Below are 17,002 nucleotides of genomic sequence, written 5' to 3' on the forward strand. Positions count from 1 at the left end.
TTATCACTACACACCTGCATGCTATTTTGCATTCATTATGGAATCTAAAAGGAAGATCTGAAGAGAGGAAACTACTTTTCTACAGAAGATTTGTTTCTTCTACATTTTAACTGTAGAAGTGAACCACCTTTTCAAAGTACTTTTCCACCACTTCTCTCCTAACCACTATTTTAGTGACTTTGCAAAGATGCATGGAAAAACAATGCAAGGAGAACAAAATGGAAATTGTAAAATATCTACATATCTACTATCTACAACTCTACTTATGGGTGAGCTTTAAATGTTGTAAAAATATTGGAAGTTGCCGTAAGATAAATTATGGCAGGGGTAAACAGACTTCAGGCTTATGAGATCTGTTTTATAGAACCCCAAGATCCACCAAACAGAGGAAGGTGCAAATTAGTCATGGAGGTGGAACAGCATATTCAGAATTAAGGAACACACTAAACTCAGGAATCTGTACGCATTACCAGAACTGAGCTCACAATCCTGTCACACACAAAGTATCCCCCCACACACATTTCTTTATCTCAACAGCCTAATTTAGAAAGGGGGGGTAGCCTTATTGCCATTTTAAACAACTGCAAGTCAGAATCCTTGTTGATCCACTGCAAATCACTCACGAGATATGTGGGTAGATCCCACTGCGTGCCCAGGCGGAACCCCCCCCCCCCCCGACCCCAGGAGCCACCTGGGTGGAATGAATGACTTGTAACAACATGTTATGGGATTAAAATTGGCTACAACTTTATTTAAACTTTCAGATGTAGGAAGACTTTGGCTTAGGCATTGGGTGTTTATCCCTCCCAGTCCCCAGCCGGGGATCTGAGGCACATCAGGGTTATCATATCTGTCTGGCGAGTGGGCTGGCTCTGGAAGACGTATGTTTACACAGAGAGCCCGCCCCCTATTTCACCGCAACACAGGGGAGTGCACTGACAACCTATCAATGTATGACCAGTGACTCCCCTCAACACAACCCCTTTAACGGGGAACCCTGGGAATGGGGGTGCGTTTTACTACGGGGAAGGCAAAACCTGCCAATGCAGGGGAAATTCCTTCCTGGTCCTTTAACAGCAACCATCACAAGACCGTAGCAGCACCCGCATACCTGTAAAGAAGTGAACCTGCAATAAAGAGCATAAACAAAGGGAGGGTAGGGAGGGTGAGGCTCTGGAGCCAACAGAGTTCCCAAATAGGCTCTGCCCCATTATGTACACGAAGAGCGGACCGGAGTGAAGACTACTCCTTCTTGGTCTGCTCTCTCTTGGCTCTGCCTCCTCCCATCGCAATTGGGATCATTTTGAACCGAGATCTGGCGGGAACCTCAAAGGGCTGTGATGAGCGGAGGTGGACCAGAAGCGCTCTGCCAGGAGTCTCGGAGGATTGGGGGTGCTGGAAGTGGGCACGCAAAGGGTGCCCTCCGGTTAAGGGGAAGAGCGGTCACTCTTCTGCTCTCCCCTGCGCTAAGAGTTTGTAATAAAGGTAACCCTAGAATTTATAATTTTATTTCTTACACTACTGAGACCACCCGAGGGGTTTGAATGGAATCTCCTGCTACTACTTCTTAGGATTATAACATGATTCAGCCATGATAACTTGGCACATCCTATGCCCTTTTAAAATGTGGTGGGGGGGTTGGGGGCGGTGGGTTATTGGGTTGTTTTTATTTTGATTATATATTTTGTGGTTTTATATTTTGATTTTGTTTTGTGAACTGCCCTGAGACATCCGGTTATTGGAGGCATATAAATTCTATTATTCTTATTCTTATTATTAATACCGTGATTCCTCTTGAAGTGTTAAACTAGCATAAACTTGCACTGTCACATGTGCCACATTATATTCATTCTGCACGCATAAGAAATTGTTATTTTTACCATTGCTAAATTTTGGAGATCTTTAAATCATAGAAATGTAGATCCTTTTTTTTTTTTTAATAATATTTTATTGAGATTTTTAAATACCAATGCAAAATTAGTAAACAATGTAACATATTTCATAACATAGTTTCATAACTTCTTTGGACTCCCTCACGTCTCCCACTCCCACTTACATCATTATAAATTTTTGCCAGCAATTTATCAACTTGTTTGCGTTCTTATGTCCCGCTCATTTAAATATAAGTAATAATTCTCCAAAAAAATTATATTTTCCTCAATCTCACTTATCATCCTAATTCCAACTATTTTAGTGGTGCTCAATTGTTTGTGATCTAGCATCCTTATTAACATTCAACCAAATTACAATATTTTTGTAGGTAAATCTTGAATTTCTTCCAATCTTCTTCAACCCTCTCCTCTCCCAGGTCTCGGATTCTGCCGGTCATCTCAGCCAGTTCCATATAGTCTATCAGTTGCATCTGCCATTCTTCCAGTGTGGGTAGATCTTGGGTTTTCCAATATTTAGCGATGAGTATCCTTGCTGCCGTTGTTGCATACAAGAAAGAAGTTCTGTCCTTCTTTATCACCCTCTGGCCGACAATACCCAGAAGAAAGGCCTCTGGTTTCTTAAGGAAGGTATACTTAAATACCTTTTTCAACTCATTATATATCATTTCCCAGAAAGCCTTCACTTTAGGGCACGTCCACCAGAGGTGATAGAATGTTCCTTCATTTTCTTTACATTTCCAACGTTTATTATCAGACAGGTGGTATATTTTAGCAAGTTTAACTGGGGTCATGTACCATCTATATATCATTTTCATTACATTTTCCTTCAAAGCATTACAAGCAGTGAAGTTCAACCCAGTGGTCCACAACCTTTCCCAGTCATCAAACATGATATTATACCCAATATCCTGTGCCCACTTTATCATAGCCGATTTAACCGTTTCGTCTTGTGTGTTCCATTTTAACAGCAAGTTATACATTCTTGAAAGTACCTTAGTCTTAGGTTCTAACAGTTCTGTTTCCAATTTCGATTTCTCCACCTGGAACCCTAACTTTTTGTCATTTTTAAAAACTTCTTTAATCTGAGCGTAGTGTATCCAGTCTCGCACTTTATCCTTTAATTTCTCCAAACTCTGCAATTTCCAATTGTCTCCTTCTTTTTCTAGTATTTCCCAATATTTTGGCCACTTGGCCTCCATATTGGGTCTTTTTCGGGCCTTAGCTTCCAGAGGTGAAAGCCACCTTGGAGTTTTGTTTTCCAATAAGTCTTTATATTTTGTCCAGACATTAAACACTGCTTTTCTGACAATATGGTTCTTAAAGGCCTTATTGATTTTAACCTTGTCATACCATAAGTATGCATGCCAACCAAAAGCGTTATTGAAACCTTCCAAGTCCAATACGTCAGTGTCTTCGAGAAGTAGCCAATCTTTTAGCCAGCAGAAAGCTGCGGCTTCATAATACAACTTTAGGTCTGGCAGGGCAAAGCCCCCTCTTTCTTTCACATCCGTTAATATCTTAAACTTAATTCTGGGCTTTTTGCCCTGCCAGACAAACTTAGAGATGTCTCTCTGCCACTTCCGGAAGCACTCCGTCTTGTCCACAATCTGCAGTGTTTGGAACAAAAACAACATTTTTGGCAATACATTCATCTTGATAGCAGCAATTCGGCCTAACAAGGAAAGTTTCAATTTTGTCCAACTATCTAAGTCTCTCTTAATTTCTGACCAACATTTTTCATAGTTATCCTTAAATAGACTCAGATTTTTTGCTGTTATGTTTACCCCTAGGTACTTTACTTTTTTAACCACTTTTAATTCTGTCTCTCTCTGAAACCGTTCTGACTCTGTATCTGTCAAATTTTTTTCCAACACCTTAGTTTTTGTTTAATTTAAAACCCGCCACCCGACCAAAGTCTTGAATCAATTGTAATGCTCTTTTCGTACTAGATTCTGGCTCCTGCAGGGTCAAAACTAGGTCATCTGCAAAAGCTTTAAGTTTATATTGTTTCGCTCCGACCTGAATTCCTTCCACCAACCGGTCCTCTCTAATCATATTCAAGAGCACCTCCAGGACCGAAATAAAAAGCAAAGGGGAAATGGGGCAGCCTTGTCGTGTTCCTTTTTCAATTTTAAACTCTTCTGTAACCACATTGTTAACTATCAATTTGGCCTTTTGTTCTGAATATATTGCATTAATCCCATTCTCAAAACCCCGTCCCACTCCCATTTCTTTTAAATTTCCCTTCATAAATTTCCAGGAAATATTATCAAAGGCCTTCTCCGCATCTATAAAAATTAATACTGCTTTTGTATTTATATCTGTTTGCAGAAGTTCCAAAATGTCAATAATGTTCCTTGTATTGGCGAACAAATGTCTACCTGGGAGAAAGCCTGCCTGGTCCTTGTGGATTACTTCATTTAGAACTTTTTTGAGTCTACTTGCCAAAATGTCTGCAAATATTTTGTAATCCACATTTAAAAGAGAGATGGGACGATAGTTCTTAAGTTGTGTCTTTTCAGCTTCCGATTTTGGTATCAATGTGATAAAGGCTTCCTTCCACGATTCCGGCGCCCTCTTCCCCTCCATAATTTCATTGCTAACCTCCATCAATGGTTGTATCAAGTAGTCTTTTAATGTCTTATAATACTTGGAGGTCAACCCATCTGGCCCTGGAGATTTGCCCAGTTGCATGTTCTGAATGGCTTGTTCAATCTCTTGTCGTGTTATTTTACAGTTCAGGATTAATCTATTTTCTTGTGACAATTTTGGTAGTCCATTTTTTTCCAAAAATTGTTTAATCTCAACCTCATCTTGCGGCCCTTGAGTGTATAATTTTTTGAAGTATCTCTGGAAGCACTTTCTAATGTCTGCCGGGTTCTGAATGTTTCTTCCTTCAATCTCTAGATTTGTAACTGTATTTAGTTTTTGTCTCCTCTTCAACTGCCAAGCTAGCAGTTTTCCACATTTATTCGCCGATTCAAAAGTTTTTTGTTTCATTAGTTTAACCTTCCACTCTATTTCCTGATTTATCAATTTAGAATATTGAGCTTGATAAAGTTTAATTTCTCTCAGAATCGGCTGTGACTTCGGGTTTGATCTTAACTTCTTCTCTAATTCTTTGATTTTCTCCAAGATCTTGAGATCAGTTCTGGTAAAATTACTAGAGTCAAGTTTAAAATCCAGGAACCTTCAATAACAAGTTTTAAACAGAGTTAATATTGGCAGTCACAATTGTTTCAGACAGTGCATGCTGGTATTCCAAATGTTACTTCAAAGTAGCAAGTCCAAACTCCCTCAGATTGTTGCAATTTTTAATTCAAAGTGTCCAAATCTGCAAACTGACAGCTCAGTTGCTCAGGCAGCTCCAACACCTGGGTTTCTTACTCAAATTATATTTCCAATAGAAGAAAGGTATCACAATGCAGATAAAGAGCATAAATCAAATGCTTAAAGTCCTTGTTTGCTTACAGGAAAATTCAATGGGTGCTCAGATCAATTAAGTTAAAAATTTATTTCTTTGCCTCCACTCCTCCAGCTCTTTGCTTTGAAGTTCAGTGACAGCGGAAGACGGACTTCCTGTTTTTACGTCGCTCCGCTTTCAGCCAAATTCAGTAGTTTTTAGTCTCAGATTTTATAAAGTCCTTCTTTACTCACGGGTTGTTGCTTTTCCGAATCAGAAGTTTTCAGGAAGAGAGGTCAGCGTTCACCGGCAGCAGCGCGGCTTCACTCCGCGGATCGCGAAACGACTCACAGCACCGCTACCCCCTCCACGTTCCGGAGCCCCTTACGGGGTTCCTTCAGCGCTTTGGGGGTCGCTTCTGGCGCCCACCGAGTTTCAAGACCACAGGCTCTTGCTGCCTGTGGGTTTCCAAAGTGGGTCTCCGCTTCGCCGTAGCGGACGACCCAATTCCGCAGAGCTTCCTCCTCACTAGTGGAAGAGGACCGCCATTACCGTTCGCGCCGCCTCCGGAAGTCCTCATAATGATAGAAATGTAGATCCTAACTTAATGGAATATTGGTATATTTGTTCTGGAAGCTAATTCTCATGAAAAAACCTGATAGACAAGTAAGGTGAGCAAAGAACCAACAAAAAGTCAGATTTTCTGCAACTTGTTTCAATATTATTTAGTATGAACTTCAAAAAAAATGGATACAGACCACCTACTTCTCACAGGGACTTGTGGGAATATGTTTTTATTTATTATTTGTATTGTATTTGTTTGGCAAGATGTAGCCCTCTTGAAGGCAGGAAGATGTTGTTTGTTCATTCTGAAAACAATAAAAATTGTTTAAAAAATAAATTAATATTTTAGTGTAGCAGCACCTACATTTTGGAATTCCCTGTGTACTGGGATAAGGCAGAAATCTTTGCCGTACTCTTTTCAGCACCCACTTAAAACATTTTAGTTCAGGCAAGCCTATCCAGACAAATAGAGTACTTGCATGTATTTCAATCTCTTTAGTTTACTGTAATTTTTAATTATCTTTTGAACATTTTAAATACATGTTTCAAATTGTATTTTACAATTTTAAGTTTTATTCTTTTTGTAAATCAGAGGTGTGGCATATAAATTTTATGAAATAATTCTCTAGAGAACTTGAAGGGCACAGGAAGTGAGATAGGAACTTTTTTGCTTTTTATCTGGGTGTCCTGTTTATTGGTGTCTTTCTCTTTTATGAATAAATTGCAATATAATTTTTAATTAAGATACATGTCCTATTGCATCAGCTCAACTTATACACACAATCTTTACAAAGCTTTTATAAATCTATGTGCAGTTCCTAGCAGAAGACTTTACTAATTCAAATTTGCTCATAATGAAAACTGTTGTGTGTAAAACTAAGTATGAACCACATATTGTATAGCATTCACAAGTTTCTTCAGCTTCCTGAGAAATATTCTTCTTATAACCTTACAGAAATTATTTTTCAAATATGTCTTTAAGCAGTATTAGTGTAAGTAATTAAAGTCTGAAAAAAACACAAGTGAACCAGGGCTGCAACCATTACCATTCTGGAACATGAGTCAAGCAGAACAACCAGTAATCAAACGCACACAAATGCTAGACTTTTGTTCAGCAATTACTCAGACAACAGTCCTACCTGAAAATCCCCAGAGAAGCTGTTGGGCTAAAATATAATGAAATGCATTTTAAGGAGGAAATGAAGGTGATAATAATAATGACACATGACAACTATGATGTGTGCCAGAGCAAACTGTAACTGCAGTGATTTGTCCATTCTTTTATATAAGGAAATGGCTGCTTTGGTTGGATAAAAGGGATTCTTCCATACGCACATTAACCATTTTCTTTCAAATAACCAGAATGAAAATTTTCCTGTTATACTAAAGGAATGAGTGACCTTCTGTATATAGCAACAACTGTCGAAATCTCTGTTGCGGTTCTACTTTTATTCAGCATGTTGCATCATTATTGTATCAATGCATCTGTTATTTCTTTTGAAAGTTTTTTGTGCAAAGCTAGGCATAAATAAAGACAGTTCTTGTCAGAGTTTGCTAACTTCTACACAGAACACAAGAAAAATAAGGGTAGCACTCACTAGGATGTGGCTATTTTTCAATATTGTAATCTCAATATTGCATACTGAAGATCCGTACAAGTTGACATAAAGTGAGGCAGTTCTTCCCAGCAAAAGTTTTAAATCTGAAGAATGGTTCACACATGATTTTTTTTGTCTATGTTGATCAACATGAACAACAGCACATACTAAGTGTAGTACACAATGGATACATTTTCCAACAAGGATATCTGCTTCTAAATTTTCATTTTTTTCTGATTCAGTAATAAACCTGACTCTCATGAATACATAAAATGATTATGGATCATTCAAAATTTATTTTGAATTACAGTAGAGCTTTAGGTTACGTTGCCCCCGACTTACGTCACCCTCGGCTTGTGACGGGAGCAAACCCGGAAGTACTGGAACTTCTGGGTTTGCACTGTTCACGCACGTGCAGAATCAGTCAATCGTGCCGCGTGCGTGCGCAGACGCGATGCTTTGGGTTGCATTGTTTTTGGGTTGCGGCGAGGCCTCTGGAATGGATCCCCACCGTAACCTGAGGTTCCACTGTATTTCATTCCTTTTGCCTTTACTTATGTCCATTCTTAAGTGTTTTGTGTCCTGATTAGCTTACAGTATATGCATTTTAGTGGGCTGTACTTGTGTCATAATAAGCCATATAAACATATTTTACCTCTGCTTTTGGCAGCATCTTTCAAAGCAGCCAGAACTTGTGGCTTCAGATCATCAGCAAGTAATCTTCCATCAAGACCTGGGAAGAGGGACCTAGTATGTCATTAAAAAGAGTGTGTTGATCACCCATATAACTTGTGTCATTTTTCAAAGGCACAAATACTGTAAATGTTGTAATATTATTCATTAAATTTGTAGTGAATAGTAAGTTCTTATCCTCTCCATGTTCCCTCCCAAGCAAATGATTACGGTATGCCTCAGCCAAGATTGTGCAGCAAGGCAGCCCCACTGTGGCCACACACCTCACAAAAACCCCATTGTGTCACACCTCTCCTAGGAGGAATAGCAACTCTTGGAGAGGGGAAGCAATTGCTATTGAGACTGCAGCATGGGGATGGGGTGGGGGGAAACAATTAAAACCCTTCCCTCATATACCACAGTCAATCCCTGGCCACCAGCCATAGACAAGTGGAATGCATTCATGATTTTCTAGTATTGTCTAGTGGGTAGACAAGTACATTACAAGATGCTTACTAAGCATGCATGGGAATATGGTCATAAAGATGTGCTGCATCTGAGTATGTGGCCAAATGCCAAACCACAGCCTCCATTCCCAGCTCACAAAAGGAAGACATGCACAGTTCTGTGACTCCATTGTACAGAACTGTATATGTTATACTCTGTGAACTATACAGAGTAACATTTAAATAAAAAACTTACACCATTATAAAATATGCTATAAAATGCATGCTATACCTTGGGAAACTTTCTGAAGTTATGTAAATTGCATCCTGATCTGATGTTGATGAAGAGAATGAAATAAAATTCCCATTTTGTAATGGTAAAAGCTCCAGTCCAATAAGCTCACTGTAGTTTCCATCACTAAGCACAAAATCTAAGACATGAAGCTTTTCATCAGCTGGTCCCTTGTGTCCAGATTGCCTTAATACTTGCCGCACTGTACCAGGAGTCACTTTTTTCACAGGTTTTGTACTAGAAACAATCAGGTCAACTGCATTAGCAATATTGTCTGGTACCTTAGCAACCTCTTTCCCCGAGCCCTGGAGGTAGTTTAGCACAGCTTGGGTGTATTCCAAATTCTCATCCATTTCTGAAAAATATACCTCCTCAACCTTTATCCAGTTATCAGTGATGGAGTAAATAACTTCATTCTGGAACAATTCATTCAAAAGAGGTTCTATAATTGGCTGCCAGTGAACTTTTGTTTTGTTTTTTTGTGGCCATAATCTATAAATTCTCTCAGCTGACAGTGGGAAATCTGAATTCTTTTCTGTTTCCATTCGTTTAATTGCTTCCAATACGAGGGTTGCATAGGCTTTGGGGACCACATTGGCCACAAGCAGCTCATTCCATAGGGCTGCTGGATCTCGCCACTGATCCAGCTCTCGCCATTTGATACTTCTTCTGTTATCTGTAAGGCCAAAAAACCCACTCACGTGAACTGGAAGTCCTGTCTTACTTTCCTCGCCAGGAGGTAATGGAAGAAAACAAAATGCTCTTCCTGAAAACTGCGCTGCAGCTCCTTTTCCCTCTCCATCACTTGATAAAGACATTGCTATGCCAATAGTCGGAATATACTTCAAGTCATCCGCCAAAGAGTCCAATTCGTTGCATATTCCTCGTCCTCCAACACTGTTACATACCAACCACGATGTCTTCTGTGCATCTTTAACACACTCATCTTCTAAAACTATGTTTATGTGGTATGTCACACATGTTATACTATTACTCGGAACACTTTTACAATATTGGCTTACTGCATTTCCCAGAATCTTGATAGAGTTGGGTCTTTCATGCTTCAGAGCTTTATTCTCACTGGCAGTGACTCTAAAAATTAGTCGCTCGGTCCCATCAGCTTCCCTAACGTGTAATGAGACATCTTGCACACTTTTAAGGAAGAGGAGTACTGTATCTGCATCCGCTCTGAAAGATTCAAATAATTCAAGAACCTTTTCCTTGTTGTACAGATTGCTACTTAACTGGGAAGGCTGCTGGCGAAGAGGGAAACGAAAGAATGTACCAGGGAAATGACCAGTATTGAAGGTTTCCTTAGTGCTTCCAAACACACCAACAAAAGGCTTAAACTGGTCTGTCAGCTCATTAATTTCTTTGATGTCATCCTTTAGATTCCAACATTGACCTGATTCATGGGGTCCAAAAAGTGTCTGATGAGGGTCCAGCATTCCAATTTGGTCACCACTGAATATACTAGGAACATCTACAAAATAGAAGCAAAAAAATATGAACAGCTTGTTTACAAGTCTACAACAACAAAAGCCTTAAAATCCCTTCAATTATTACATATACAACAATCTAACACATACATTAAGTAGGAAAAGAAAAAACCACTACTAAAAACAGGAAAATTAAACACCACAGAACCCCCAGTCTTCCTCCAATGCTCAGGAGACAAAAATTCTACAAAGCACACAATAAATGTTTTAAATGAAACTACTTTTGGCAGACTTTTCTTCCCTTTATACAAGCTCATACTTAGAATAAACAAATTTTAAACTTGGAGCAAGCCTTAAGTGAATGCACAGATGGTGTTCAACCCCCCCCCCATGCAACATTAATGCTGCAGCATAAAACATGCATTGTAACTACCTGTAATGTGATAAACTGAATTAAAACCAATTCCAAATCTTCCAACTTTAAGAGGATCATCTTTCTTTCTGCTTCTTGCTATCTCCTGAATTCCATGCCAGTCCTCAGGGGTAAAAACTGCATTGTTGAATACATAAAGTGCAGGACCTAAAAGGGGGAGGGGGGAGAGACATGGCAAATGTAAAAATATAGGCTCATTTGAAAACAGCATATATATTTAGATATTTAGAATTAAATTACTGAGTACTATAACGAATATTAATACAAACGGATACTGACTTTAACCCCAACTGATTTTGGACTAGTCTTACATATTTTAAAGATCCAAACACTTGTTTCTAACTCATTTTCATGATAAACCTAACTAGCAACAGCACAGATCAATTAAATGGTAGTTTAAGCCTAGAGTCAATTATCTTGAGCCACAAACTGATACAACTGGATTACTAACCAGATAACTCTTTTTGAAAACCAAATGTTAAATGTAAGCCTAGCCGCAATGTTTTAGAGTTATAATTCAGGAAGAAAACTAGATATGGAAAAGATAACTTACCCTGATATTGTGCCATGTCTTTAGACCACAGAGACTCTGTCCCATACTGAGTCTCATCATATAGAAACTTAACTTCTGTGGCACCAGCATCCTCTGCATTTTGAATCAATTCCTGAAAACAAAACATATATCGAGAGCTATGTAATAACATGCAATAATTAACAAATGGGATTAAACAACATCAGCAGATATTCTACTTGACTACTGTATTCACCTCTGCTTGCGATGGAGTGATTAGATGCAATATAGACTAAGATACAACATAGCAGAAGACGGTGGCATTAATATCTCATTCAAGTTCCAAATGTTTTAATTACTTTTTGTTAAAAGCATTATTCCCATGCTGGTCAAGCATACTTAAGGGCAATATATAGTTAACAAATATTTTTTGTGTAAATTATCAGCATTTCAAATTCTGAGATTCTTATCATGTGGAACCTATATAGTGACACCTCCTTAAACTACCATATACAGTGGTACCTCGGGTTAAGAACTTAATTCATTCCGGAGGTCCGTTCTTAACCTGAAACTGTTCTTAAACTGAGGTACCACTTTAGTTAATGGGGCCTCCCGCTGCTGCTGCCGCATGATTTCCATTCTCATCCTGAAGCAAAGTTCTTAACCTGAGGTACTATTTCTGGGTTAGCAGAGTCTGTAACCTGAAGCGTCTGTAACCCGAGGTACCACTGTATATACAAATATAAAATTTGTCAACAAAACTATAAGCACAGTTCAAATACAACAAAAAGCAATGGTTTTTCAATAAGAACCTAAGCAAAAGCAAGCCTCAGGCTTCCAAGTATCCCACTCTTCTTACCCTGTTCTTCATTTAAGAGGGGAAGACATTACAAGCTCCAGCTTCTGTCAATAAATCATGGTCTAATATCTTGGTTGGCACACATACACAAAACTAACCCCATGGTTTGGACAAACCATAGTTTCCCATGAACAGCTGAATCATGGTGTACTGTAAAATAACAAACGGAAGTTTCTAATTTCCTTCTGTCATTAAACCAGGAGGAAAAACAAAACCAATAATGTTATTCAGTACCCCAGTTCCATATTTAAAAATGTGCAAAGCACTGTTCGTTAACATATTTATAGCAAGGTATTGTTTTTCTTACTTTAAAATGTTTTCCTTACTTTAATTTCCTTGAATTCCTTATTTTAAAATATGTTGTTACACTGTACCTTAAGAATCTGTCCTCCTTCTGGATATCTTCTTAAAATATCTTTAAGGAAATCAACAAGCGGTGGAGTTGTTTGTCCAAAACGACCTAGAAACGCAGAAGAAGCAAAATGTCATGTACTTGTTTTAGGGAGAAAAGACACATAATTGTTACTCTTCAGAACACTATTGCAATTATTAGTTTCAGGTTTGTATTGCAGATTGTTAATTCATACATTACAGGCTAGGAATGTAACACTATAAACTGATGAAAAGGATAAAATTGCTGAAAATATTTGGGGGGGAAATGTATGTCTTAAATCATTCGCACTATAAGATAAATTGACTCATACAGGAATGTACACTGCAATTTTTTCCTTTAGATAGAAATCTGTTTTTGTAATTTGTTTTAAAAATGAATATATGCAGAGATGAAAAATAGTAAAAAAAAGAGGAGAAATGAGAGATGCAAGGGTAAAGGGAAGATTTATTGTAATTTACTATACCTCCTCCTTTTAGGCCCTTTGACAAAAGATTTAGAAATACATGATTCTGAGAAGTCTGAAGGTCCCCAACCTCAACAGAGTCTGATAACTGAAAGGGAAAGGTTTTTTTTAATGTTGTGCATTCTTGAGTATGCAATGTATCAAAAGTATATAAACTGCTTCAACCTGTGAAGACAACCAGTCAACAAATGACCACATGTGCTGCCATAAATATTTATCAGGATACATTTATCAGGCATGGGGAATTTCTGGCCTCTGGATCAAATTGGGCCCAATAAGGGTCCTAATTTGGCCTATGGGGCTATCTTCCCACATATTACATAGAAAAAGAAAAGCTTTCTTCTTCATCAGTGTAAGTTACGTCAATAAAATATATAATTGTATCTATTTATATGAAATACAGTTGCATATAATTTGAATCAGAGCAGATCCTCATTATGTAAACATCATCTACACTTTAAAAAAAATTCAAAGACATGCTTTCTTGAAATATGAAGCACCAGCTCCAAAGCATCAGTTCTAAAAATCTGGGCCCTCAATCAATACACCTTAAGATTTGAATAACTCTCCCCCAGCCATCACAAGTTTTCTGGAGATACCTGGCTATATCTAACACTATGCAAGCAGCATTACACTCACACAAGAAGACATCTTCTTCCTCTTCTCTCCCCATGCCCACCCACACCCAAGTCTGCTCCAGAAGATACCCCAACCTTCTGGAGCAGATTTTGAGGGTGCGCAGAGGGCTGCACAGGAGATCAGTTCCATTAGGCACACAGAAATCTACTGCACACATGAAGCAGCATCACTGGACACCACCCACTCATTTCCCTGCTCATTGTAAAGACCTACTTATTGCACTGGAAGAACACAAGACCAGACCCACCAGCACATCACAAACTACCCTGACAAATGACTTGATGTCCAGGTCTCTTAAGACTATGTGAGGAAGGTTCGTAGCTCAATGGCACAGCATCTGCTATGTATGCAAATGTTTCTAGGTTTAATTCTCAGCTTGTCCAAGTAGGGCTGGGAATGTCCCCTATCTGAAACTCTGGGGCGTTGCTGCTAGTCAGTGTGGACAATATTGAGCAACATGGACCAGTGGTCTGATTCAGTACAAAACAGCTTTTCCTATGTTCCTAGCCAATATGATATATTAATATGAAACACAAGGAGGAAGGCTGGGCTCAGTTTTTAGGGGATTACGGTATATGTTGAAATCAGTATCAACCATAATTAAAATATACTCCTTACTAATACAACAATTAATAATTTAGCTAATCTGTCAATTAATGCTTTCCTGTATTTCTCAGAAGGAAAGTAACAATTTCAAGACTACTTCAATATCTGGAAGCTTTCCAGAAGACTAAGGAAGCTTACCTCTCTTCCCTTGTGGTAGAGACACTGCTCAGCTACAGGAAAACCAGTCTCTGGATAAATTAACTCTTTTATGGATGCCACAGACACTGAAGAAGGCACCTCAAACGTCCTGCAGCCCACATAGTCATGAAGCACAGTCACTGTTGCTGTCCTACACCAAAAATAAAGGAAAGGGCATCTTATTTAAATGAATGGAGAAAGGAAACAGCAATACAAAGCCAAGCAGAGCTAGACATCCTTTCTTATTAGAACCTTATTAGAACCTCTTATGTTCATAGGTGTATCACCTATGAACTACTAAAACCATCCAAGGTAGCGGCCCTCATCACATGTTGTAGTAATTAAAGTACTCTATGCGCTGTGTGAATAAGTATCTCTTTCTACCTGTCATAAACCTATTTTCAATCAATTTCACTGAATGACTCTAATATTATCAGAAAGGGGTTACAAATTCTGCTCCTTAAATTATGAATGTTCAGAAGCCTACAGCCACTGAACACCATAGCTGATTACCAAAGCACCAAAAGTGTTTGTTTTTCTTTGCAGAAAAGATGCCATAACCCTTGATCACTTTACCTTTTTTGTACCTTCTTCAGTTTTATGAAAACCTTTTTGAAACAGAGCACAAAGGCTGTATTCTAACAGTGGTACATCATGGTTATATGTTACGGCTTGCCTTCAACTAACTTTTGCTATGAGTAAAGTAGAAATTAATGGCCATGATTAACTTAGGTATATTAATTTTAATGAGACTACTCTAAGTAAAAGTCAGTTGATGAAAACCTATATGCCGTATTTTTCGCTCTATAACACGCACCTGACCATAACACGCACATAGTTTTTAGAGGAGGAAAATCCGTAGGCATGCCACCCGTAGGCATTCCCTCCATAACACGCACAGACATTTCCCCTTACGTTTTAGGAGGAAAAAAGTGAGTGTTATGGTGCAAAAAATACGGTAATTATGATAGCTATCTTCTTTAAGTTTCCTTCTTAAGAATTACTTTAACTGGCCCTTACACTACCACAATGCACCAGGGGCAAAATCTGGTCTTTCAAATTTCAGCAGTGCCTTGTGCGAGGCCAAAATCTGGCACCACCTTACTTCTCACCTTCCGTTCTGCTCTACAGTGGTACCTCGGGTTACATACGCTTCAGGTTACAGACGCTTCAGGTTACAAACTCTGCTAACCCAGAAATAGTACCTCGGGTTAAGAACTTTGCTTCAGGATGAGAACAGAAATCGTGCTCCGGCGGCACGGCAGCAGCAGCTGGAGGCCCCATTAGCTAAAGTGGTGCTTCAGGTTAAGAACAGTTTCAGGTTAAGAACAGACCTCCGGAACGAATTAAGTACTTAACCCGATGTACCACTGTATTCACTACGTTATAGTTGTGATGCCCCTTATGCTCAGTACCCAGTGCGGGGGGAAACCTGTCCTGCTGCCCAACCAAGAATGGGATACTCAGCAAGTCCTGTGTCAGGCTAGAAGTTTGACACACTTATAGCAGCAGAAGCATTCTTGGTCCACTGCCAATAACGTCAGCTGCACTAAGCAGACACGGAAAGTGAGGGTTGTAAGGTGTGTGTGGATGCTCACACCTCTGCACGGGATAAACAAGGCAGAAAGGCAGGCAGGCAGGCACACGATCGACATTCAGTATCCATCGCGTCTGCGGCCCGTGAAAGCTCATGACACAAACCAAGCTGCAAGACTGGAAGGCACCACGCGGGACCCGTGTGTGTGGTGTGTGCTTCCCGCCCCCCTTGCACGACACGTGTAGCCCAATCCTAGCTCCCGCTCCTTCCTGAGTAAAAAGAGGGTCAGGGAGAGCCTCGAGGGGGCGGAGAGGAGCCAGCCGACCCCCGACCCACTCCTTTCTCCCTCGCCCCGAGGCGCACAGCCCGCGCGCCGCCCGGCCTCACTCACATGCCCCGCCGCCCAGCCGCCGCCTCCTCCTCCGCGCCAGCCAGGCCCGCTCCGTCCGTGACAGGCAGCTCGAAGCGGCGCCGCTCGCGCCCGCCAGATTAGAAAAAGACCGTTAGCCGCGACGCCTGCCAGGCCTCTCTCTCTCTCTCTCAGCCCGCCTCCTCCTCCTCCTCCTGGCGACGCCGGTTCCGCACATGGGGAAGGGGTGGGGACTTGCCCTGAGGAGGACGGGCAGCAACCGTCGGCGGAGGGAGGCGCGAGGCGACTCTCCGCCGCAGGGGAGGGACGAAGGAAGGGAGGAGGGAAAAGCTGGCGGGTGCTGCCGCTGAGGAGGGTCGAGTGGCAAGCCGGCGTGGAAGGAAGGGGCGGGGAGGGCCGGCAAACGCAGGATGAGAGCGAGAGCTCCGTCCCAGCAGACTGAGCCGCAGACGCTTCGTGCAAAACAATAGTAATCGTGGCGAGAAATCTCCTCACGAAGCGCTCGCCCTTGCGGCGCGGCGTGCGCAGAGGACCCGCGCCCTCGTCTCCCCTGAACAAAGGCGGGAAATGCGCGCGCAGACGCTGCTAGGAACGTAGGGAGCTGCCGCATACAGAGCACAGGCCTTTGGTCCGTGTAGCCCCGTGTTGTCGACCCTGGCTGGCAGTAGCACTCCAGCGTTTTGAGGCAGGGGGTCTCTCCCGACCCCACTAGGGAGATGCCGAGCGAGGGTTGAGCCAGAGACCTG

The 17,002-nt window shown here is 40.6% G+C and overlaps 1 protein-coding gene across 4 annotated transcripts in view; it reads right to left on the bottom strand.

The window, feature by feature from the left end:
- Nucleotides 1-17,002, bottom strand: part of SACS (sacsin molecular chaperone) — a 44,613-nt gene that overhangs the window by 15,398 nt on the left and 12,213 nt on the right. Inside the window, exons 1-9 of one of the 4 annotated variants that reach the window (XM_079973221.1) lie at nucleotides 16,278-16,783; nucleotides 14,350-14,500; nucleotides 12,967-13,054; nucleotides 12,484-12,569; nucleotides 11,293-11,404; nucleotides 10,740-10,886; nucleotides 8,868-10,350; nucleotides 8,113-8,204; nucleotides 6,999-7,025 (exon numbers count right to left, since the gene is read on the bottom strand). In XM_079973221.1, the coding sequence (XP_079829347.1) occupies nucleotides 6,999-7,025; nucleotides 8,113-8,204; nucleotides 8,868-10,350; nucleotides 10,740-10,886; nucleotides 11,293-11,404; nucleotides 12,484-12,569; nucleotides 12,967-13,054; nucleotides 14,350-14,500; nucleotides 16,278-16,279 (2,188 nt within the window). In that variant the 5' untranslated portion in view covers nucleotides 16,280-16,783. Of the gene's footprint in view, nucleotides 1-5,994; nucleotides 6,165-6,998; nucleotides 7,026-8,112; nucleotides 8,205-8,867; nucleotides 10,351-10,739; nucleotides 10,887-11,292; nucleotides 11,405-12,483; nucleotides 12,570-12,966; nucleotides 13,055-14,349; nucleotides 14,501-16,277; nucleotides 16,784-17,002 lie in introns of those variants that run through there. The other 3 variants (XM_079973219.1, XM_079973222.1, XM_079973220.1) reach the window with 3 other exon arrangements.

Source organism: Podarcis cretensis (genome assembly GCF_951804945.1).
Source record: "Podarcis cretensis genome assembly, chromosome: 4".
Classification (NCBI taxonomy): Eukaryota; Metazoa; Chordata; class Lepidosauria; order Squamata; family Lacertidae; genus Podarcis; species Podarcis cretensis.